This window comes from Platichthys flesus, chromosome 7 (genome assembly GCF_949316205.1).
Source record: "Platichthys flesus chromosome 7, fPlaFle2.1, whole genome shotgun sequence".
NCBI classification, from domain to species: Eukaryota; Metazoa; Chordata; class Actinopteri; order Pleuronectiformes; family Pleuronectidae; genus Platichthys; species Platichthys flesus.
The window spans coordinates 12,732,024-12,756,339 of record NC_084951.1 but is presented as its reverse complement, the minus strand read 5'-3'; the positions used below and the strand labels follow the sequence as shown (position 1 = coordinate 12,756,339).

Sequence of the window (24,316 nt, the reverse complement as noted above, 5' to 3'; positions counted from 1 at the left end):
TGTCTGTAACACGAATGGCAAACATCCGAATCCACTGACAGAGCATCGTGATCAAAGAGCTACTTTACAGGACTCACCCTTTTGCATTGACAGTCACTCCGGGAGAAATCCCTCCGAGAAGAGGAGCAGATACCAATCTCTCCACTGACACTATCAGAAAATAGGCCAGAATGCTGCTCAGCCACAAGACGTCGCACTATGAATAAGGGATGTGAGTTTTTTCCCAACTGACAACAACAGCTGTCATAATCGTTACTGTTCGCTTCACCTGCACGAGTGAACCGGGAGGAATGAGCTTGATAATGGAGATGAGGTGTGTTTTTGTTTAGCCGCCGACAATGATTTGTCAAGCCAGAAAGTAAAAGCACTGTGATGGAAATGATGTTGATGTAAGGAAAAGGGAGAGAGGCAAAAGCAACTAACTTTTTCCAATATTGGAGTAATTTCATAGAAACAGCCAACTTCTGATATTCCGTTGGTTTGGTCAAGTGAAATCCTCCTTCTGCAAACACACAAAAGTTAAATCTAGAAAATGCCAAGATACCTAAATAAAATATTCTGTAGATAAGATTTCTTAAAAAAAGGCACCTCTAAAGCTTTTAGTTCTAAAACCTTGATATAAGCAGTGAGGCTTCAGAGATGAAATCTAAGATGAAGGGTCTTTGAGTAATGTGGGAATAATCGCACTTGCTTTCTATAGACATATCGTTTTTGAAGTGAAGTCTAGACTCATCTTGTTCTACTTCTTGGAATAAACAAAAACGATGCATTTTTCTCTCGCTCTGCATTTGGCACGATAAGAGTGTGACAGGTGGGCAGGTTTTACTCCGAAAATAGATCATTGATCTTACAGAGTGAAAGCAAAGCTCCCAGTTACATTGAGCCTGTAAAATGTTTTAATCACAAATGATTCTTGCATTTTATTAGCTCAGGAAAAAATACAAAATCCTCCTAAATTACCACAAAGTCCGTAAAATATCAACTGTGCTATGTCAGGGAGAAGTACTACACTACCCACAATCCTCCGGTTAAGTAACAATGTCTCTGATTGGTGGAGCTTGCTGTTACCATGGAAATGTTTACCACAACGGTGACAATCAATCAATCAATCAAATCAGTCTTCAGGTAGAAAAAACCGTAGAAACCTCAGAGAGTCACATGTGATGGATCCCTCTCCCAGGACGGACACAAGTGCTATAGATGTAACTGAGAACATCAACAAAATAACAGTATTTACAACATTGATGAGAAGAACCAGTATTGTTACATAATGGAAAGTAAATGAACTGAGGAGTTGTTGTCAGTAATGGTAGAGTACGCAAGTAGGCATATTGTATAGCAAGCACCCTTGTTGAAAATACTATAGTCCATGATCAGCTGGCTTTTATGAGAAATGATGGCAGTGAATATCTAAAATAGTTTGAGATTAAACCGACCGACAGACGATGATCACAAAACAAAAGAGAATTAAACCAAAAATACAAATACTTTTCCTGTGTAGTGAGCAGAGTTCTGTTTTACTGTGCTCCCTTTTTGAGATTTGTCGAGCCATCTGTATTATTTTCCATCTTTCAGTTTCATTGATATTTTATCTTCCTCTGACAGCCTCCCACTCTATAAGTTCACAAACATGAGTCTCATACAATAAGAAGGGAAATAAAGAAAGAAATGAAAAATATGCCCCTTGTTCTCCGGGTTGATGGCGTTGCTGCTGTGAGCTGCTGTGTGTCATTACTCTTCCCCCTCTGTCCCGTGTACCAATACATGTGAATTTTCCAGGAGATTATTTAGCCTTCTTTCCTTTTTTTTTCTTATTTTGTCATTCCATTAGCTCTACCTTCAGTTTATTCTATTTTCACTTCAAAGGCTTGGGTGGAACAGATGTCGTTTCAAATGTCTGTCTTCTGCCTCATTGCCTTAAAGTGAGGGATGATTATTTTTTAATGAAAGCAGGCGCACTCACGCATCCCCCCCACACACACACACAAACACTCACACACAGACACACAAATAATGAATGTTACCTGTAAGCTGTGAAATAGACAAGCAATACTTTCACATCAGCCTGAATGGGAACATCCATTCATTCTCGCGCAGCACAAAAGCCATTTTGAAGTTTTTCTTGAGCTGCCAAATGTGCTCCTGGACCTTGAATTTTGATTAGTTAATTTCATGCTGTGTGGAATGCAGTGTGTTGTTTGGCAAATGCTTTGCTGAAACAATGCAATTTTCAAAGGCAGTCATTTCCTGTTTTCCAATTGACAGTTAAAGGGGGGGGAAACATGGCTGTTGCTTAATCCCGTGATAAGTGTGTGGTAGATGGATGTGAACGTCTTTAAATGTCCTCGAGTTGCTTTTTGATACTCGCACAGGGACAAATCTTTCTCATGGTTGGTTCTCCCCCCTGCCGAGCTCCAACACTGAAACCCAGGATCAGTGGATTATGAAAGGGAACATTCAAAGCTGTTTAAAATTTCTAAAATGCAACCTGATGCAATAGGAGTTCACCCTCGCTTCACTTAAAGCCTCAAAACAACATTTAGGTAACTCTCCGCAACCCCTCAACCATAAATAGGGGACATAAATATCCATCATTTCACATAATACCCGTACACATCATCATATATCCACTGTGTCATTATCTCTGCTATTATGTGGATGGAAATTGGTTTGTTTTATAGCGACCAAGAAATCTGGTTAACTGATGTTTCACTGATACTAATGGCAACATCAAGCCGTCACTCCTTCCTCGCCATTCGCCCTCAGCTGCACCGCTTTGCCCTCTTTCCTGTTAGCTCTCTCTCTCTCTCTCTCTCTCTCTCTCTCTCTCTCTCTCTGTCTCTCTCTCTCTCGCTCTCCCTCCCCCTTTCTCCTGTGCTTGATGTGTTCTCTCATCGGCAAAAAAGGCAATTTCCATATAGAATCACAACCAGGATCAGGTGACCTGGATTTGACTCCCCGTCAGAGCCCTGCACAGAAAATGAAAATGTATTCATGTGTATTGGATCGAGAGCCTCGCACAGATGTGAGCTGTTTTTTTTTCTCTCTCACTCCTGAAAATGTATTGAGGTTGCCGCGTGCTGTTGTGGACAAACCATCTGGGTACAACCTATGAAAAATATAGATCTAATCCCTATTTTATGGTTTGCTCAGAAATTGGATTTGGATTCTTTGTGATTTACATGAAGCAGACGAAATGAAGACTGAAAGAAGATTTGAAAATGAAGAAAACTAGTGCCAACGGGAAAGCAAGTGAAACTGCTAGGAGTAAGATTTAAATTAGGCCAGGAGCCGCTGCCTTTTAGTCCATGTTGGGCCAGTTTGTGCTGAACCACTCCTGCCTGCCGCCCAGCTGACGTCCTGTTAGGCTTCTTTCTCCCATGTCTGTAAATTGATCTGTTTTCTCTTCTCAGAAAACGCAGCGGCTTCTCTTCGCAGAACTCTGCTGCTCTCTCCCTCTCTCCAGCGCTCTTTCAATGTTCTATTTACCTATTTTATTGACATTGAGCATCACATGCGCAGAAGTTAATGCAGAGGATTTATATATATATGTTTTATATCCATTCCATGTATAGTGCCCCAAGCTTCTTTCTAGCTTGAGCAAAATAATCACTTTCATTCTCTGATTTATGACCATCATTTTTTTTCTCTTTTTTTCTCTCTCTCTCTCTCTTCTTTTCCATCTTTCTTTCCACCTCCAGATAGACAAACGGCCCTCTGCAGATATGATGAAGCCCAAACCCAAACCTCAGAAGAAGAAGAAGAAGAAGGACCCCAACGAGCCACAGAAACCAGTGTCGGCCTACGCGCTCTTCTTCAGAGACACCCAGGCAGCCATCAAGGGCTCGAACCCCAACGCCACCTTTGGGGACGTCTCCAAGATCGTGGCCTCCATGTGGGACGGCCTAGGAGAGGAACAGAAGCAGGTACGAATTGACCGAATTGATGGAATTATCCTTGTAGAGCATCATATTTACATATCTGGTCTTGACTGGCCAAAAACAGGAAGTGACACCGTTTTACACGAAAGCTTATAGATACAGCTCTGTGCTGAGACTTCTAGGTTTTCTCTGCTTGTACAGATGTTGCCGACCACAAAAAGGAACAGGCGGACATGCACAGACACACACAGTCACAGTCTGGTACCACCGGTAGATGGCATGTGTGCTGCAGCAGGCAGGCAGTCTCTCACTGGCATTATGTGCTGTGTAATTACCAGAACATTGCTGTGAGATACCGCTCACCTTAATGAGCTAGTTCTTCTCTTTCCAAAGATAATCCATCCGTTTATCCCCACTCCCCTGACTCTCATTAAAACGATTTTCTTTCTAAATTTAATTCGGAAGGAGGGGGAAGGCGGGCGGGCGGGGGGAGTGTTCCGTGCAGCAGCAGCCGTAAAAACAGTCTGAGAATAAAGTTGGACACATTACAGGCAAGAAATGGTCAATAACGGGAAAGTATTATAACACGCCTGGGAAGATTTTCAGGGGCCATAGGACTGATATGTTATGCAGTGGGTAAATACACTCTGGCCCTTTTGCTGCAAAAGCAAACAGTCGTATGTGACTACACACAGACACGCAAACCCACAAACCCATGCCATCTCTCTCCTTGTTGCCAACTGACACAAAACATGAGCATCGTCAGAGTTGTCCTCAGCATCGCAGGGTCCATCAAAGTGAATAACTGGGTTTAAAAAAACTAAATGATCTGCTTGGTCAAAACAAAACTCAGACAAAGCTCCAGTCCCAGGTAGCGTCCACAACTCCTGCATCCCGGCAGCCTCCATAGCTCACGCCCCTGCACCATGCATCTTCATTGGCCTTCTGACAAGCAGGGATGTGTGAAGTTCTCATTTCCACTCTTTTTATTTATATCTCTCGCCTGCTATTTTGATCCTGTCTAGAATACAGAATAAGTGGACACCCCCCCACCAAACACACACACACACACACACACACACACACACACACTATTGCCTCGTCCTTGGATTTCGCTGAAGGGCATCTCGACTATCCAGGAAGAGCAATCTATTGTTTTTGTTGCTATTTAACGTATAACGTATAACGTTTAACGCAATAGTTTGGAAATACTAATGATAATGATGCCGGAGGGGGTCATGATGCTTTGCCTTATGGGTACTGAACACCAAGAGAAAAACAATGTTGTTTGCTTCTTTGTTATTAGGAAAACATATTGTTTAAAGACAATCTCCCCCTCCCTACATTGCATTTAAAAGCATTAATGCATATTTTGTACATTCACCAAGGATGTTATGTTAGTTCAAACTGACTGATACTCGCGAATGTGTGCAATTTGGTGCAGATCCCAAAAACTAATCGGGGTAATCTAGTGAATTTAAAATTTAAATGTAGTTTGATAAAGGCCCTGTAGGATCTTGGCAGAGATGTTTCCCTCTAGTTCAAACTGTCTCTTCTTGGCGTGGAGTTTCAGTGCTTTGTCTAACATCAAGCACACAAACGCACAGGGAGTATTGACCCTCATTGCTTTCTTGGCACTGACAGAAATGTGTCTGTGGCACCAAATATTAACAATTGTCATAGTATAGAATAAAAGCTAGCACCAGATATCGGATTAGACTCAAGTCTCATTCACTTTGCCTGTTCTTTAGAAAGATATCTGCTGATTTGAATTAACAATTTGCCACTTTGATATAATTTCCCTTATGCAAAATCCTTGCATGGCCGAGAAGTTACATTTGAGAAGATGGATTCAAGGTAGAAAAACATTTCATTCAGAAAGGCATTGATGGATCCATACCAGTGCTCGTATGACACTAGTATTGTAAAGTATTGGAAATCTATTTTTTCCTACTAACAAACACACATTTTTCTCCTTTTTCTTTTAACATAAAAGACATGATCATGCTTATAGCCCTCTGTCAATACCCCTATTTTCACACACTCCGATGGCATATCCTGCTATCGCGAAAATGTATACACCTGCCGTATATACTAAAAGAATACCTGCGTGCAAGCACACACATGCAGTTATCCATATATGCACTCATAAACCCACATTCATTATGCAGATGGAATGAGTCCATTCAAACACGGCCGCAGCAGTTACTGCAGCAGAAGTTCCTACATCACTGTAAAAATATGGAAAGGCAGTTTCAAACAAAAGTCATGCACCGGCAGGGAGCGTTATCCTAATGTGCCAAATGACAACAAGCATTGTGTTGTATAACTAATGTCAGTGTGCTGATAGGAGTGTTATTGTGTAGCTAAAGGAGGAGAGAGAGAGAGAGAGAGAGAGAGAGAGAGAGAGAGAGAGAGAGAAAAGTTCCAGTTCATTTCTCTAGGTGGATTGGAATGGAAATGATGTGTTGCTACAATAGAGGGAGACACACTGAGATGAGAGCGTATTAGTGCTGTGATGAGGAAATAGAGGTGTTCTGTACCATTGGCTCTGATGGAAAGGGTAACATTAAGGACATGTGTGCATGTGTGTGCGTTTGTGTGTGCGTTTGTGTGTGCGTGTTGGGAGATGTGTGTCTGCACATTTATGAGCATGTCAACCTCTCGTCTCACCCGAAGCCTCTTGTTTTGATTTTCCTTTTCTCTTCACAGGCGTACAAGAGGAAAACCGAGGCAGCTAAGAAGGAGTACCTGAAAGCGCTGGCCGCGTACCGAGCCAGTCTGGTTTCCAAGGTAACGTTTATGACACACAGGCACTGGATAAGACTGATGAGGGAATGGATGGAAAATCCCTGCTAATGGGCTGGGTGGGGCTTCCATAGGACAAGGTGGTGGTGGTGGTGGTGGTGGTGGTTGGGGCGGCATCCATTTTTGGAACAATAATACCTAATTTCCATAGGGTGCAGAAGTTGGGGGTTGGGGGAGTGTAATTGGTATGGTGATAGAGGGTTGGGGGAGGGGTCGGCCAATCAGAACGTACAAGCATATGGCCATAACTTCTCTGAGAGGTGGAGGGTGGAAAATGATTGCTCTCTCATGTGCTACACGTGCTATCAGGCTTGAGTCTGTTTTATATTCAACTTCAGAAAAGGCCAAATAGAAATAGACTCAAGCAGGCACCTGTGTCACGCAGTAGATCATCCCTTTCCTCCACCGCGTCGTCCACAACAGGAAGTATATTCAGATCAACACAAACAATCATTAGCTCAGCCGCACGGTTTGCACACCTGACACCTTCCCGCTAATTCAGATCTACGACATCCCTTCTTGGCCGGTGAATGATGTCGTCTCGTATGCACCGATTGGTCGAGGAGCCCGGAGAACACAGAGAGACAAGGAGGAGGCTGTGGATTGCATTGTTTAGTGCCGTCTTATATTAACAACACACAATGTAGTGTGGGGAAGATTCCTTTTGTCATTCCATTTGTTCTGCAGGCAAACAGCCTCATTTCTCTGCCTGGGGTCCTGTATCAACGTGTGTGTGTGTGAGCGTGCGCGCTAGTGTGTGTGTGTGTGTGCGCGTCCTTCTCCCTTTCTCATCTATCTGTCAAGGTAGTCTATTGATCATTACCTCGGCCCCTGCTCTATTCATACAAATGGGCTCCATTACCTTCTAATCAACACTGATGGCTGGAGATGAACAATGTGACAGCTCATCATAGAGGCCTGCGCAGGGTGGGGCAGGGTGGAGCTGGGAGGTTGGTGGTATTTTGCATGGCTGCTGCACCTGTTCAGAGTTTTGGTATCGTCCAGACGGAAAAAAGTCAAGTTTCGGTGGTTTTGGTGGTTTTCTCTTTTTTTAATTTTTTTTTTAAGCGCTGCAGCCCTTTCCCAACATAGTGTCTGTTTCCCAATCACTCAGCCTGTCTGTGTAGAGTGGTACAGAGTGAATAGCCCAGGATCAAATGAATTATCCTTTAAATAGATACAGTCTAAAGAAATGCTGGAAAAGACCAGAAAACCCTTGTTTGTTAGAAAGCAGTTCTGTGAAAGTTAAAGCAGCTTCCTAGTCGATGTGGCCTCAGACCCAGGTCCACAAGTAACAGGTTTTACCTCTAAGATAAGTGACAAAGTTCTGAGGTTCAGTCTTAATTGTAATGGATGCTGCTATTACAACAATGAGAGGGGAGATGAGGTGTTGTGATCACAGATTGATGAATGATGATAAATGAGCGTTGATTGTTTTTGGAGAGTAACCGGTTGCAGATTAAACGTCGTGTTATTATCAAATTAATTCAAATAATGCATTTTTTCATCCCCAGACATACAATGACCCTGAACCAAAAAGTGCCCAGCAGAGCAGCCAGCCCTCCCACCTGCTCTCCTCCAAGCAGCCCCTGTACAGCGTGCCCCCCCAGCCCTCCTCAGGCTACCTGGGCCCGCCGGGGTCCTTCCCCCTGTCCGACCTCCAGAGCTACGCCGGGCCGCCCCGACACACTCTGGCCCAGACCCTCAGCCAATCCCAGATGCTGCCGCCCCGCATGAGTGCCTCTCCCCCTTCCCCCTTCCAGATCAGCCCGCCTCTGCACCCCCATGCCCAGCTCTCCCTGCACCAGAGCTCCCTGCTCAACCAGCCAATCCGCATGCAGCAGTCGCAGCCAATCATCTCACACCAAATGGGGCTCCAGGCACCTCTGCATTCCCCTCCTCTCAGCCAACAGGTTGGTGTAACCATTATTTAAACACAGGTATCTGATAAAGTTCGTCATTCATTATCAGCAGTAATTACATTACTTATTATCCTTAGTTAATCTCTTCTTATTTTTATCAAACTAAATTATATAATTCTTGAAATTTATAGAACTTTGAAGTTTGTATATTATTCAGAGTTTTTCTTGCTTCCTTATTTCAATTGGTAACATTTTCTATTCATTCTCATTGATTCGTATAAATGGCCTTACTTTCTTTTTTTTATATTTTGAATTACATTATTTTCTGAATATAGATTGTGATTATCAGCCTCAAGCTTGTTACCATCCAAAGTAGACTTACCACAAGCTATGAGAATGTGGAACTCTGTTAAATTCTCCTGTAGAAGCCCCAAGTCTGTGCTAAAAAATAAATCGTTTTATTCATAATATCAAGGAGAACTACTACACTACCCAAAATCCTTAGGTGCAATAGCGACGTCTCCGATTTGTCGGCTGGTCATCCCAAAAATATACGTCAAAATAATTTCTTGTTTCCTTTCTTCTGGTCCTACAGGGATTCTCCCATATTCAGGCTGATTACCAGAACAGTGTCGGGGGCCCTCAGTCTCCAGGGGCCCCTAACCACGGGCAGAACCCCGACTGGGATAGCGAGTACTGCAACAGGGACTGCGGACCCAACCACTGCAGGTGAGCCCATCAGATCAGTCGCCTGTGCTCTGTTATGATAGCGGGGACAGACATGATGGCTAGAGAGAGAGAGATAATTAACCCGCAGAAACAAATTAAATATTATCCAGAACATTTGGATGTTAAGAATGGAGAGCACTTGTCTGACAGTTACTTATTTTCCGCATGAGTCGCCCGAAACCACTTCACTTTCACACTCACACACTCAGACAGCATTAATCATAAACTGCGATTTCCCTGCTACAGCAAAAGCATCCCCTTGAAATTGAAATGAGTAATGCGGCAGCAAAACAATGCCATTACCGAGCTGGGATAAAGTGTGACATCCAATTAAGTTCCTCTGTGTTTTGCTTAGCACACGTTGCCTTATTGAATCAAGCTATTCAAGCAGGTGCAAGACGGATGTTGTTTTTTTGTCTCACACCTGAAACTCGGTGCTGCTACTCCGAGAGGCAGCGGATCTGAAAGTCAGTATCTCCTGTACTTAGCGCTGATTCATCTGTATGTCAAACTGGATCGTGCTCCTTGAAGCAGACGCAGTCTTTGCTTAAACCTTCTCCCTCAGTGGCACGTCGTTGTCGTTTTGGAGTTTTAGGAGGGTTCTGAGTATTGTTATTTCCGGCGCGTCAGGATAGATAACTGGAGAACAGACTGTGTATTTGACATTTCAAGTTCCGAGTGAATCTGCAAATTATGACATTTTGTGTTTGTCTTTGCGTTTATTGACGTGCGTTGTTTGCTTTTAGCAGCTGTGTCTGTTTGCTTTAGAGCCCGGCCCTTGTTGTAAAAAAGGGTTTTCATGGTCTCACTGGGATTTCCTGGTGAAAAAGAGGAGCCAGACACGTTGTTAGAATATCATTGTCTCCACATACATCTGAACATACGTTAATCCATGTTTTTTCTTCCTCAGCAGTGGCATGGGAGCCCGGGACAAGCCTCTCTACCTCACTTGAAGTTGAAAGACCTCCAAATGTCAGACTCCAGGGAGCTTACCAACATAACAACGTCATCGATGTATCTGCTTCTACACCATTTCATTTTTTTTCTGATGGATTTCGAAAATCCCAAAGACTGCTACAGAAACTTCACCTATTTGCCAAGCACTTAGATCGGCCAGAGGCCTGAGGCACTTCTCTTGCTTTAAAAAAAAATGAAAATTCTCCTCCTCCTTATCAGTGAACTTTCCGTTTTTTTGCGGGGCATTGAGCTTTAAGCTCATGCCAACATACTGGAAATGAAGACCAAAAAAAAAAACATGTCTTCTCATCTCGTTTTGAATTTTTGTAAAGATGCTTTCTTTCCTCTTCACTCCATAATTCTTGTGTTTGCCATGGACTGCCCTCACTGGGGAGATGAAATGCTCTAAGCATACTCCAAGTGTAGGGGTCTCGGGTAGAAAAGCTAATGCAGGAATCTAGGATATAGTCACCTCACCGGGGGGTGGATACATACAAGACTGACTGAAACAGCCCTGACTGAATAGAAGCAAAGCAAAATTATTATGAAGATAGTCACGAACACATGAGACATTTGTAAATCATCCGTGCCCTCGTAAAAGGACTCCCCTATTTCCTTTAATTGTCACAGCGTGATTGTAAATATCACCAAAATGGATCCCTCTAATGTGTGTATTTAACTGCAGTCCCTTGCTTTAATTTTTTTTTCTCAAACATTCTTTTTTGGTTTGAATATGTGATTTCTCGTGCAGGCGGATTCAGTGAGGGAATACACACACTAAAACTCGTGTTGAAACTGTGTTCACCGGTCTGGTTTCTCTCCAAACCCTGAGAGAAACTCAGAGACTGTAAAAAAAACCCGCTCCATTTCCTCCTTATAGGTGACGGAGCTCTGATAGAGAGTGTCCCTCTCTTCACACGGCCTCAGGACGTTACAAAACTGTAGAGGTCAAAGGTCGAAAACCTCTCCTTTTAGCTCCTCCACCTCTTGGTCAATAAGGACCACCCCCTCCACCTGTAACCCCACCCACCACCCCTTAGTCCTGACACCACTTGTACAGGTGAATTAAAAAAAAGTTGCTAAATGTGAAATGTTACTAAAGAAAAAAAAAACATAACAGTGGGTTTTAAAGTTTTTGACTAGTTTTATTAGGTGTTTTAGAATTGTGTTGAACTCATCTTTATCATTTTTTGTGAAGATAAAAAAATCTTAATCTATTTTGTTTTTTCACTGTAGCAGGATTTTGCGTTTTTTTTTTTTGGAGGAACGGTCATGAGGGTAGATATTATGATTTTTTTTTTGTGTATAAACCTGCCAAATGTACTTCTTTAATTTGTAAAGCCAGTGATAAGAGAACTCATTTTGTTTTTTGTTGAATATCATACTGTATGTTTTACAATATGGTCATTCTATTTAATTTGGTTGCAGGTTTCACATCTATTTATGAATGAAATGAAGTAACATTTTGGCTTAATTTCATCAGGGTGCATTATTATTATTATTATCATTATTATTATTATTATTATTATTACTCAAACAACATGATTATTAGAATAATAAATATTTTTTCAGAAATTGTTGTTGGTGCCATACCAGTGCACCAGCATTAGATTCATTTTGTGTCACAAATACTTCTTTTGTTTTCTTTTGTCTGTAATAAAATGTTTAAAGTGAAGAAGTGGACAGTTCCGTGTCGACTTATTTGGATCGTGACTCCATACACATTCATATGTCCTTTGATGGGTAGTACCTGATCGGTGCAGGAGACCATAAACCTAACGTGTCGAGGTTAATGAGGAAAATTACCTTTGATGTTGCAGAAGCTAGTGCGGCTGCTGTCACACGGCTCATTAGGGGAGGACTTGAAGCTTCCTGGTTTACCTTCACTTAACCAACTTCAACCTTTTCACAGGTTTTTTTTCTGACTTTTTCCAGTTTTTCTTCCTCTCTCATTTGATTGAATCCAGACGTGATTAATAAAGTAAACCAAGCAGCGTCTTTCTGTCCACTAGCTGTGTGTTTGATGATGAAACTCAGTAGGTGCAGTTGGTGTGCACAGTCTTTCACTGAACTACCTTTTACTTACGCATTTCACAGTTGGATTAAAGGTAGAATAGAAATGGAATTTATCATCCCTCTTCCTCTCTCTCTCTCTCTCTCTCTCTCTCTCTCTCTCTCTCTCTCTCTCTCTCTCTCTCTCTCTCTCTCTCACCCTCCATTAAAATGGTGATGACGCAGTGCCCCCTAGAGCTGATCCATAGAACCAAGCACGTTGGGGTTTGGGGTTCACTTCCTCTGCACTGGAGGACAGGAAGAATCAGTTCGTCGTGGTTCGGTGACTTCATTTAGACAGTTGCTCGAATGTGATCTGGTATTTTTTTAATGATGATAACGTTACAGGGACTTTGCTTCAGCATCATTAACAACTGTGGTTCCTGCGGGCTGCTGAGCTCAGGTGAACAGGTAATTCTTGAAAATACATTAGGTTTAATAAATGTATGTAATAATATAAAAAAATATATATTAAACAAACCAGAATACAGAGAGATGCATGAATAAAAGTGCTGGACTTCACCGCTCCAGCGAGTTGCCCTCTCCTGTTGATGATCCTCTATCGTCCCCTGCTGGTTATGTCTGGTAAGTCTCTTGCTCTAACATCAGAAACAATTAAATAGCCTTGTGAATATTTTTTTGTCAAGACTATAAAACTATAATTAGAAGTGTGATAAGAAAACATGCAAATTCTTTATTTGTATTATGCTTTATATTTTATGAATGCCATATCGAGGCTCATCAATGTTCATTAACTGAACAGTCTGATTATCTTATTGGGCCCGAACACTGACAGGCACTGACAGACAGTGAGGCCCTATTGAAATTGTAAGGATTTACTATGTAATTTGTTTTAATTTGCATAGTTTAAGATATTGTGCAATGAATAGGTCGTTGAAGTTCTGCCAAATTTATGGGGTTCAGTGTCTTGCCAAGAACACTTCAGCATACAATGGGGAAGGTTGGGGTTCAAACCAGCAACCTTTTTGTTGCAGAACATACGCTCTACCCACTAGGCCAAACGACTAACTAAGCACAGGAAGAAGATGGACACACAATTGTGTGTGTGTGTGTGTGTCTGTGTCATTCTATGCTTTTTTTGATTCACATTTCAGATGTGAAAGATTGTATTTTCTACTTTACTACATACATTTGACAGCCTTACTTAAGAGTTACTTTTATATTTTTGGATTTTAGATACAGGATGTTTGAACCTGCTTTAAAAACCTATTGTTAGAGAATAACCCAGTAGTTTCCAACCTTGGCTTCTGACGCCTTAGAAGAATCACAGTGTGGGACACACTTAATTTAATATCATTCTGAAAATTCATTCAAAACCTTCTAGTTTATAATCGGTGATCAAATAAATGACATATTGTTTGCATCAACTAGTTATTATTATTATTCAGGCAAATGAATTGGCAAAAATCTAAATATTTGAAAATGAAATGACCATTTGTACTTTATTCCGAGAACATGGTTGAAATCAGACAGAATCCTCGTGGGACAAGTGGATTTATTTCACCACACTTGCAGAACTTTTCTTGTTTTGTGTAAAATGGCTCAATGCAAACAATACCAATTATGTGAGCAGTTTGATGTTGATGTGTTTTGCAGGAAAGTCAGTTTCACCTTAGCTTCCTATAAATAATTGACGCTCCATGTATCATTTATAGCTTTGCCCCTGGGTTGTTGCCCACAGCAGAAAGACAGCTCTGTGTAATATATATTTAAATTTTCAAATAGAATCAAACCAACAGAAAACGATATGTGATTTAACCATTCATGTGCACAAGTTCAGAAGTGCAGTTTCAGAGGATGTTTTAGTGCCATCTGACTGACTCCTCCTTTATTAAATGAGCTTTAGTACTTAGTTCAATACTTGGTTTTAATACCTGAAACCACTGAAGCTGGATTTGACCTATATGACTATAATGAAATGAACCACTCCAGCCCCTGTTCAGTCACCTTCACTTTTGAGAAGGTAAACAAACACTCCATGCGTCGGTTGTGCAATATTGGCTCCTTGCCTTGTCCAATCTACCCATCGCTAATATTGTCTCCTGGAGCTGTGACACTGGCTCCATCAGCAGCCATCAGACCCTCTCATTTCCTCTCCACACGGATATGAACTGTCCTGCCGGAGCGGGCGTCAGTGGCATCATTGTCTGACAGCCAACAAACAAGACAAGACAAACGAGAAAGGACCGAGCGTTTCATACGGATCACCGCACCAGACACTTGATGGCTGAGGCGATAATGCCACTGGACAACATTTTTCAAGAAGATCCTGCCTGTGAAACATCTTCATTTGGATTCGAGGCCGTCCTGTGTTTGGGGGGGTGCTCGTTCTATTGGAGACTGTTATCTGAGGAGAGCCTGTGGCCTTTTGTTAACTGGTGCGAGTATATTGTAGGCTGCAGAAGAGATGAATCAGATTTCGCTGCACTCCTTTTGTTGCCCCTCGTCTTTACAAAAAACAGACATGAGCTTGAACAAAAATATGTTTATTATTACATGTACCTGCCATGGTCACTGACATGAAACAGTTTCAACAACTGACATCAGTACTTTCCAATTTGAAGATTACAAAGATGCTATTAGAGTTTTTTTTTCCTCCATAACATTTCATTGCTTTAGGCAAACATCATTAAAGGCTTCATCAAGTCATAACACTTTGTATACACATCCAGTATTTTATGCATCACATAAATATATGTTGATTCCAACAGAAACTGAGCCTCTTCATAATCTCAGTCATTGGGAATCCTGTCCTGCCTGGTTTCATTTCATGTGATCTCTTTGATAAAGGGCACATATCTTCCTTTAAGCACAAATACCTGTCACAAAGATTTAAAAAATCATTTAGATGCTTAATGTGAAAAAAAACTAACCCTTACCCTAACTTTTCTTTACATTGTTCTTTAAATCCCCCAGTACTGGAGGGAATCTGCTTTTGGGATGTCCTCCCTCCATTCTCTTTACATGTAAATATGTTTTCATGATGGTGTTTTCAAAATGTTATTGATGCCTTGGTCCACTTTCCATTAACAAACATAATGATGGTTGAAGAGCGCTTCTCAAATAATAAAGACATTTCATCTGCAGTTGTTTAGAGGGGATGTTACTAAGAGAATAAACATGTTGGACGTATTTTCGCTGGCAGCGTTTCCCTCGTTGCTTCTGTTTCAAAGTCACTTTTTGTTAATTTGTCCTCAACCAATCTGCATCCAGTTGATTTCACACTATCTTGCAAACCGTGCACCGTCAGCACTCAGTGAAATGCTCTGCAGAGGCTGACGGACCGAATAAACTGTTGACATTTAAGGGGACCGTCGTTCTATTCTGCACAAAGCCCAGAAAGCTTCTTTTTTCAGCCCGTGCGAATTCAATCCTCCTTCATATTTTTCAGAGGTTTCATTTCCTCTGGGGTCAGGAGCGGACTGGGAAAGCGCTTGCAATAACTTTGGAAAAAGATATTCACTTTAAAAGCAGGACTTTATAGGCAACTTCCCAATAAAAAAAAAACTTAATATGCAACATTCATTTTGGTCTTACAGTGACAATAAGACAAAAATAAAAGGTAACATGAGGGCCACCACGGCTGGCACAGATCAAGGAAAAAAGATACAAAACACTACAATGAGGTTTCCTACATACAGCTGCTAACATAACATCTATACAGATCCTCAGATATCCATCAAATATCATCACATGGAGCGCTGACACCGAAAATAAAACGGTACGAGAAACAGACCTGTTTCACAGCAACACATCTTAAGGGTACATTACATACACAGCTTTGTCTTTTTTTGTGCTTTAGTGCTGCGGACTCAGTTTACAAATCAACACAAAAAAATACAAATATAGAAATGAATATTTATTTAAAATGAATATTAGTAGCTTTTGTGTATCATCAAATGAGATTTGCTGTCGTGAATTAACCACTTCTTCTTTCAAACCTGACCTTGTTTATTTATACTCTGTACAATAATTGTTTCTCACACGAGGTCGTTTCGACTTTGACTCACAGCTTAATATTCCCTAAAACGCTAAACTATAATAAACAATGTGTGCTTCTCGTTGTTAGTGGTTAGTAAATGTAAAGAAAGTATAAAAAAATCATTTGAACATGTCGTTTATGGCGAACTTGTTGTTTGAGGCCACTTCCAGAGTTTCTGGAGTTTCTGGGGCTGTGTGTTCAGTGCACAATCAATTTCAGGATGTGCCTGCGACAGTGACTCTCTAACAAACGTGCAACATAAAAGCATGTTCCAGCATTAACATGAGATGAAACTGTGAGACAGATTTTGAACAAAAATCCGGTAAAATGTCTGAATTTCAAATCCCGACTATAAGATTAGACTTAACATTGCTGTTCTCATAAACAAAGGTCCACTTACTTTGTACACAAAGAGCGCACATAAATAAAAAACTCTTTAACCAAGATGGCCAGGCTCCTCCGTAATATACCAACTGCCTGGCTGGTTAAATAAAGGTTTCAAAATATAAACTGCAGTAGCTGAATCCCGCATGAATGAGCGTAAACACTTTGAGAATGTTCAGACAAAAATGTGATTGCGTCAGTCCTCCATCTTGTTCGGTGGGTGCAGCATCACTCCGCCGCCTCGTGTTTCCCCCTCTCCTCGGGAACAGACATGAGGATCTTCTGACAGGACGTGGTGAAGATTTCTGAGGAGAAACGACTCATCACATCAACAACATGTCTGTTTTCTTTGGCTCCATCGCTGCACATGTTTTTGCAGAAGAAATGTATAGACTTTATCAAACAAATACTTTGGTTTCATTCCCTCGCTTCCGCTGTGTACATAAGCTAAATGTACCAGTGCCCCCACAGGTATTTTCACATGAATCTCATAACAGAGTGTAATGAATGCCGCGTCACTCACCCAGCATCTTCCTGACCACATGGGGTTTCTTCCACTTGAAGCCCAGTAGGTACGCTGGGATACCTGTGAGAATGATGCCGCTGCCGATCAGGCACTCGAAGGGAGCCGCCCAGAACGACACGATGATCATGAAGACACAGCCCAAAACGAAAGTCACAGGGATGAACAGATACACCTGCGCAGAGAAAGACAAGAGAAAGGGTTTGTTGCAGTTAAAACGAAAATAGGACATCCATAAAATACTATTTTTGTTTTCGCAAAGAGATGGAGAAATTAATTTCAGGTTCATACAAAACTGAACTCCTTAATAATATAAGAAATTGTCAAATTAGATATGTAACATGCCCTATATGTCAGATACTGCAGCATGTAAAAACATCTCATTACTGCTTCATAATATTGTATTTTCACTTGATGTTGAATATGAATTAATATGAATAAAATAACGCACAGCTTTGCCTTTTTGTGTTGTTTTTTTTCAAGTGTTTGTTATCACATCTTCAAATGAAACCAGCTGTGGAAAGGTAACTAAGTACACATATATTTGTACTTTTATTGAGTATTTTCATTTGTACTTCTACTCCTCTACAATTCAGAGAAAAAACATATCTTTTCACTGCACTACATTTATTTGTATTTACTCATAACTTAGATTTGACTGTAGTTTCAGATTATTTTTTCAAATTTAACCAGCATTTAAGTGGCATACACATTAATGCATCAATAAACAGCATCTTATAACATGATAAACATGATTCTGACAGGAGCAACTCAACAAAAAGAGTACTTTTGCTACTTAAACTATATGTATACATGAAGTTTACAGTATATAATATATATGTAGGTAGGTAGGTTGGTAGGTAGGTAGGTAGATGGATAGAATACAGATGCTCAGCTTCTGTTGTTGAGCTTTGTACGCTGATGAAGAGAAATGCGTTGTTGTTGTGACCGAAGATAAATTTAGATGTGAAAAAAAAACTAACAATTGTCTCGATTCATGAATGGTTTACACATGAAGAAGAAAGCTCTATTTGTTCCTTGTTAGAGGTTCATCTTATAAAACAAATAGGCTGAGAGCACTCAGGCTCAGAGCAGAGATGAAAGACTCCAGTCAACCAAAGTAATAATCCCACGATGAAACAGCAACAAAGAGCCATGTATCCGTGCAGGCACCACTCCCATCCTGATGTCACAGTGTGGTTCCACATCCCACAATAATAAGCGTTGTGATACAATAGTTGTTTTATTAAAAGACAGATTTTAAGAAACCGGGGGACGTGTTTCTATTTATGTTTGAGGCGGACAGAGAAAGTGGCTGAGGTTCAGGTCAAGATCTTAAATCATTGCTGTAACTTATCGTGAGTTTCAAATCTTTCTCAGATAGATTGAGCAATGAGATAGCTGCCACCTGATCAGACATGGGTGCGCTACCTTAATGGGCCTCCGGAGGTCGGGCTTGGTAAAGCGCAGCCAGATCAAACCTGCGATGGCCATACCAACACAGAGCCAGGTGAAGAAGCTGAAGAGGTTGATGACAGAGAAGATGTCCTGGGAGATGGCGTACATCATGGACAGCAGACACTGATATCAGGGAGAGGGAACAACAAGATGATGTCAGTCCTTCATACACGCATGGGCAGTATTCAAAATATATTTATCTCCGCCAAGGAAGTTATGTTTCCCCCCCCCCCAGTCAGTTTGTTTTGTTTCTTTCTTTGTTTGTTTGTTATCAAGATTACATAAAGCCAACCCAATAGATTTCTAGGGAATTTTCGGCAGGGGTTAGGACACAACCCAAAGAAGAAACAATCAAATTTTGGTGCTGAACCAGAACAGAGAGCAGGTTGGGGATTTTTTTTTTCTTCACTTTCTTTAACACTGCAATTTGTTGTTCAACAGTTTCATTGATTTCTCAGAATAATTCATGGTTCTTAATTCAAATTCTGGTTTAGGGGAATGCTATTTATGAGTGTGTGCAATTTGGTGCAGATTCAAATAACAATCCAGATATAGTGAATTAAAATGTGGTCTCATAAGGACACTGTTGGGCCGTGGCAGAGGTCGTAGGCCATTCTTAATGTAGCACAAATACACATTGAATGAGTGAATATCAGAGAGTAAAAGGAATGTTGTCTATTAAAATAACTTCACAAGTACTTTTGAAATTTAGCTTTCAGACAGATTTATGATCAGTACTCGTTTTAGCTTATACATATTTTCAACTGCCAGAAACATGTTGACGCTGGCTGCATTGATAAAGCTCATGCATAATTGAATGCACCATTATTAACCATGATTCTATTAGATGTCATCTTGGGTCTTGGGGTAATCAGGCACTTTTCGTGGTGCTGATTTGGAAAACACAAGAGTAACTGTTGAATCATCACAGTTGGTAGCAGGGGTCTTACTGTGAAGATGAGGGACGGCACCGGAGTGAAAAGGTCTGAGTGAACCAGTCCCAGAGCTGCGGGGAGTTGACCCTCTTGAGCTCCAGCATAGAACAACCTAGAAGAGAGAAAGCTCTTTCATGGTTATTTTTGATAAAACAGTCGCCCTATATAAACAGTTCCAGCCAGTAACAGCCCCAGGTTTTGGAACACACCCCCTACCCACCCCTTACCCTCATATCATATGGAACTTCACATCCTCTCAAAAACGTTTGAGCGTTCACGCCCTAAAGTCCAGTATCCTTTTCTCAAAACATCCTGACTCCGGTTTCATCATCGCACAGGAATATTATGCTCCTAACTGACCTGGGTGTTATTAAACAGACTTGCCTGACTTCACTTCCCACCCGGAGAGCTATGTGTAAACACGCACCGTGCTGAGGTGAAGAGGGATCCGTTGACCGCTCCAAAACAGGACAGTCCCACAAAGACAGGAATCAGCCAGGACATCACGCCGAGATGGTACTCTCCGAAACTCTGCGAGGCAGCACAGCCATTAACACATAGGAAGGCAGCTGACATTTAGTCAAATACACAATAAACTGAGTCACGGGACGTTTTTGACAGAAGAATAACTCTTACCACGGCGACAGCCTCGGACTCGACCATAACTTCAGGGGAGATGGTGGTGAAGTAGGCCAGGTTGGTCAGAACATAGACCACAGTCACTATGGGCATGGAGATGATGATAGCCAAAGGCAGGTTCCTACGGAGGGAAAGGTCAGAGGTCATTGGAGAAAAGCTCCTCGCAACATCTTAACCACTTATTTTATTATAATGTGATCATTTAGTTAGGGTTCAGTTTCATGCATGTTAAGATGATCAAGGACAGTTTCAAATAGGTGTGTACAGTGATCAGTTTCGCAATGATATAATATAATACTAAAAGCATAAGCATCACCTAATGAAAATTCAATCTAACGCATTATGTGATATGGTGTTCCTGTTCCTTTGTCTTTAATGTGTTTCCATGCAATCTGCAGCAGTAAACAAGCACGGATGAGGTTCATCATGCTGTTGGCAAATATTTACAGGAGAATCTGTACAATCTTCAAAACAACCTTCATCAAATTTAAGTCACCTCTCTGGATTGATCATCTCCCCGGTGACGTAATTCAGGTAGTTCCTAGAAAAGAAAACAAGAGTTCCACAATCTTTTAGCAATCGGTGAAAAATGTGCGTAAGAAAAAGAACAAGCAAACCGGTTGTAGTTCTAGACCGTTTTACATCAAATTGGTCACAAATGCCTCACCAGCCGCCAAAAGCAAAGAGGCCGCTGTATAACGCCAAGACAATGTTGTCGACCCCCAGCTTGCTGCCTTCAAATGCCCTGTCTGGCATAAGGTACGGCACGTCACCTGCACACAGAAGAAATTAGAGGTTAAGGAATAATTGACCTTTCACGTCTTGCGGTTTCATGCATTTTGAATCGATTCTCATTTAGGGCTCCTGGCGCTTTTCTATTTCTTGTATGAAGGCCGGTATGATGCTGCTTGTCATGTGACTGTTTGGACATTTTCAACCAGCAGCGAGCCAGTACTGACACATTTGAGTTGTTGCCTGGTCGACATTTAAATATGAGCAGAATATATTTTGAATCCACACATTTTTGTCAGAGCAGCTACAAAAACCAGTGCATCAGCAAAAGGAGTTGTATTAGAGCATGTGTGTGTGTGTGTGTGTGTGTGTGTGTGTGTGTGTGTGTGTGTGTGTGTGTGTGTGTGTGTGTGTGTGTGTGTGCGTGCATGCTGTTAGCCTCGCTTCTGGGTGACTCTCCTCTCTACCTGTCACTTTCAGATGGTAAAGACTTTCCTTTTCCACGAGGCCTGTTATACCCTCATTATTTTCTCAGTCCTCTGAAAGACCACAGTGTGACAACAGCCGGCAAGCCTTGCCGCCTAGTCTCCATGGAAACGCAGCGCAGAGCACAATGGTGGTGGGGCATGGCTTCGCAAAGGGAGGGGGGGGGGCAGCAGATGTAGCATGCAGCGAGCGATGGTCACGAAGTGTTCTCTTCTGGTTTTACTTCAGATGGTTTGACCGAGGTTGAGTTGCTCCTTCAGATTTATTTTTATTAATTTAAAGTCTTTTCCTTTTTTTCCCAAGATGGAGTCTCATGATTGTTTCCCGCCATGTTAAAGACAGTGATATTGAAAATTCAGTCAATAATGTGATTCATTTCTGCAAGAATATACATTACCCACAATTCCCAGCACATGACTAGATCTATTCTGTCGTGTTCTGTAAGCTACTGTGCAGTCGAGCCATGTAATAAACCAATTAGGCTCTGTAGTGTTCAGCAGATGCAACGTACACCTGTACAGACAGACGTGCACGTGGCTGCACTCCTGCTCAGACTCAGCAACATGGCTGCACACAGACGAGCCTTGTGCTCACACTCAGCAACTGTGCAAACAGGCAGAAAGGAGGGCATTCCGCTCGGTCGGGCTCATTAGTGTTAATCAACAATTTGTTGATCGTCAGCAACAAAAGAAATAATCCCCAGATATAGTCACCCAGACGATTAGGATAAAATAATAGTGTAGCTATATAAAAACTACAAATTGTAAGAGCACATTTTATTTACACTTCTTTTGCTTTTGCACTTAATATCTAAATAGAGGACGAAGAAAGTAGTTATATCTGCAAAAAGTACTGTGTCAATAACAGAATATTACAAGCCATCACATGGTATATTTTACCGATCCTTATAGGAGATTTTAATACAACTTGTAATTATCAGAGTAACAATAGAGATAAATTATGATATTTGTACTATAGCTGTCACACAAAATAGAACTTTACATTTTCATTTATACTAAAGTTAATATGAGTTAAGATTAAATATCAGTTTGTCTCATTTCTTTTTGTCTGTTGAGTTTATCATCAACTTGTGATCAAGAATTCAGTGATAAAACTGGAAATGATACCAGATAAAGAAAGAGACGGTACTGGAAAATCCAGCTGGTTGGTATCAAGTTGCGTTTAAACATAAGAGTGTTTAAATAAAGTTAGTCTAGCTCTGATTTTGGTCCCTTTGGGGTTTGCATGTGGCCACAGAACAAACACAGCTTTACACAGGTCCCTCATATGGACTAAAGATCCAGTGCCTGTGTGTCTCCTTCTGGGCTACATACCTGTTGCGATCTGAATGAAGCCAAAGAGGATGATGATGATCAGAGCCACCAACTTGGAGGCCGTGAACAAGTCCTGCACTTTGGTGGCCGCTTTCACACTGATGCAGTTCACGAATGTCAGGGACGCTGCAGGAGGTGAGAGATAAGAAGAAGAAGAACAGGAAATGACTACATTGAATGAAGATATGCATCGAAAGTGGTGTCTGTTACCGAGCCCAAAACTCACTGAGACACAGGCAGGCAATGAGCTTGGCAGCGCTTTCGGGCACAGGGCAGTCTGGGTAGAGAGGTTTCAGCAGATACGTGGCGAACACCAGGGACACCACGTACTGCGACGACGGCCGAATGATGAGCATCTCCACCCACAGCTTCAGGAAGGCCGCCAGCTCGCCGTACACCTCCAGGATGTAAGTGTAGTCCCCCCCGGACTTGGTGATGGTTGTGCCCAGCTCGGCGTAGCACAGGGCGCCCATGGTCGAGATCACTCCGCACGCCGACCAGATGATGAGGGAGAGCCCGGTGGAGCCCGTCTCTTTGACCACACCTGACGGGGAGACGAAGATGCCCGAGCCGATGATGGTGCCTATGATCATCCCCACGCCGTTGAAGAGGGTGATGCTGCGTTTGAGCTCGATCTTCTCCCCTTTGGCGGGGGCGACGTCGGTGGGGCTCGCGGCCGTTGGAGCAGGGACCAGGGAGGCAGATGGGGAGGCTGGCCGCTCCTCGATGAGACCATCTGGGTCTGGGTCTGCATCGGCTGCCGGAGGAGAGGAGGAGCAGGCAAACGGGGAGAGATTAGCAAAGTAAAGGGAAACTTTTCCGCGGTGTGAGAGATTTTCTGTCCATGGGAATTCGAGAGCGGCAATTATTTTTAATCCTTTGGCATGCACATTGAAAGAACAGGTCAAGAACCGGTAAAGAACTGGATTCTCAAGATTGTTACCCTAATGTTTACCTCCTTCTGTTCCAAAGAAGACACACCCTGCTGTGGAGTATTCGGTTAAGAGCCAATCTGCTCACCTATCCTTGACACCCACATCTACAAAAGCATGATCATCGTCTCCATAGCAACATCAGATTGTGCTCTTGCATCAGGCAATGTTGCATCAGAGCGCATGGCGGATTATTGCAGCCCTGCACCATGTGGTGTCTACAGGAGTGTAAGCATCCACTGTACTCACCCCCTATCTTCTCCTGGCTCGCCGCCTTGGACACACGCTCACAACTGCTCCGTGACTTCAGCTCCGGCTCAGCCATCTTCCCTCTCAGTCTGGGTCCCCTTGTCTTGTCTTCTTGCTTCCTCCTGCCCCCCTTTTTTCCCTCCTCCCTTTATGCCCCCTTTTCTCCTGCTCCCTGGATTTCCTCCTGTCTTTCTCTCACACAATCCACCCCTCACTCTCTGTCTCTAGCCCGCTCTGATTCGTCCACGCTCACGCACATGCATGCACGCTCCCCTCCTCATTTGCACACACTGCCTTCGTCACTCAGGCTGGTATTCATCTGACCCTGATCCTCTCTGTCTGTCTCTTCCTC

The 24,316-nt window shown here is 42.1% G+C and overlaps 2 protein-coding genes across 4 annotated transcripts in view; one reads left to right on the top strand and one right to left on the bottom strand.

Moving 5' to 3' along the window:
• The window catches only part of LOC133957202 (thymocyte selection-associated high mobility group box protein TOX-like), a 75,290-nt gene extending 63,368 nt beyond the window's left edge, over nucleotides 1–11,922 (top strand). For 2 of the 3 annotated variants that reach the window (XM_062392673.1, XM_062392671.1), the window contains 5 exons: nucleotides 3,702–3,926; nucleotides 6,594–6,674; nucleotides 8,204–8,602; nucleotides 9,147–9,280; nucleotides 10,191–11,922. In XM_062392673.1, the coding sequence (XP_062248657.1) occupies nucleotides 3,702–3,926; nucleotides 6,594–6,674; nucleotides 8,204–8,602; nucleotides 9,147–9,280; nucleotides 10,191–10,233 (882 nt within the window). In that variant the 3' untranslated portion in view covers nucleotides 10,234–11,922. The remainder of the gene's footprint in view (nucleotides 1–3,701; nucleotides 3,927–6,593; nucleotides 6,675–8,203; nucleotides 8,603–9,146; nucleotides 9,281–10,190) is intronic. The other variant, XM_062392672.1, reaches the window with a different exon arrangement.
• Nucleotides 11,923–15,768: 3,846 nt separating this feature from the next.
• On the bottom strand, nucleotides 15,769–24,269 carry LOC133957283 (large neutral amino acids transporter small subunit 1-like). The gene is made up of 11 exons (XM_062392780.1): nucleotides 23,965–24,269; nucleotides 23,010–23,540; nucleotides 22,784–22,909; nucleotides 20,899–21,004; nucleotides 20,728–20,772; nucleotides 20,229–20,352; nucleotides 20,020–20,123; nucleotides 19,608–19,704; nucleotides 18,631–18,780; nucleotides 17,200–17,374; nucleotides 15,769–16,981 (listed from the first exon to the last, which is right to left on the bottom strand). The coding sequence occupies exons 1-11, from the start codon at nucleotides 24,038–24,040 to the stop codon at nucleotides 16,905–16,907; spliced, it is 1,611 nt and encodes a 536-aa protein (XP_062248764.1). The 5' UTR covers nucleotides 24,041–24,269; the 3' UTR covers nucleotides 15,769–16,904.
• Between the last annotated feature and the right edge of the window lie 47 nt (nucleotides 24,270–24,316).

Coding starts and splice junctions, on each gene's coding strand:
- LOC133957283 (XM_062392780.1), bottom strand. CDS start 24,040: ATGGCTGAGCCGGAGCTGAAGTCACGGAGCAGTTGTGAGCGTGTGTCC. Junction 22,910..23,009: donor CATTGCCTGCCTGTGTCTCA/GTGAGTTTTGGG, acceptor CACCTCCTGCAG/CGTCCCTGACATTCGTGAAC. Junction 20,773..20,898: donor CTCTTTGCTTTTGGCGGCTG/GTGAGGCATTTG, acceptor TTTCTTTTCTAG/GAACTACCTGAATTACGTCA.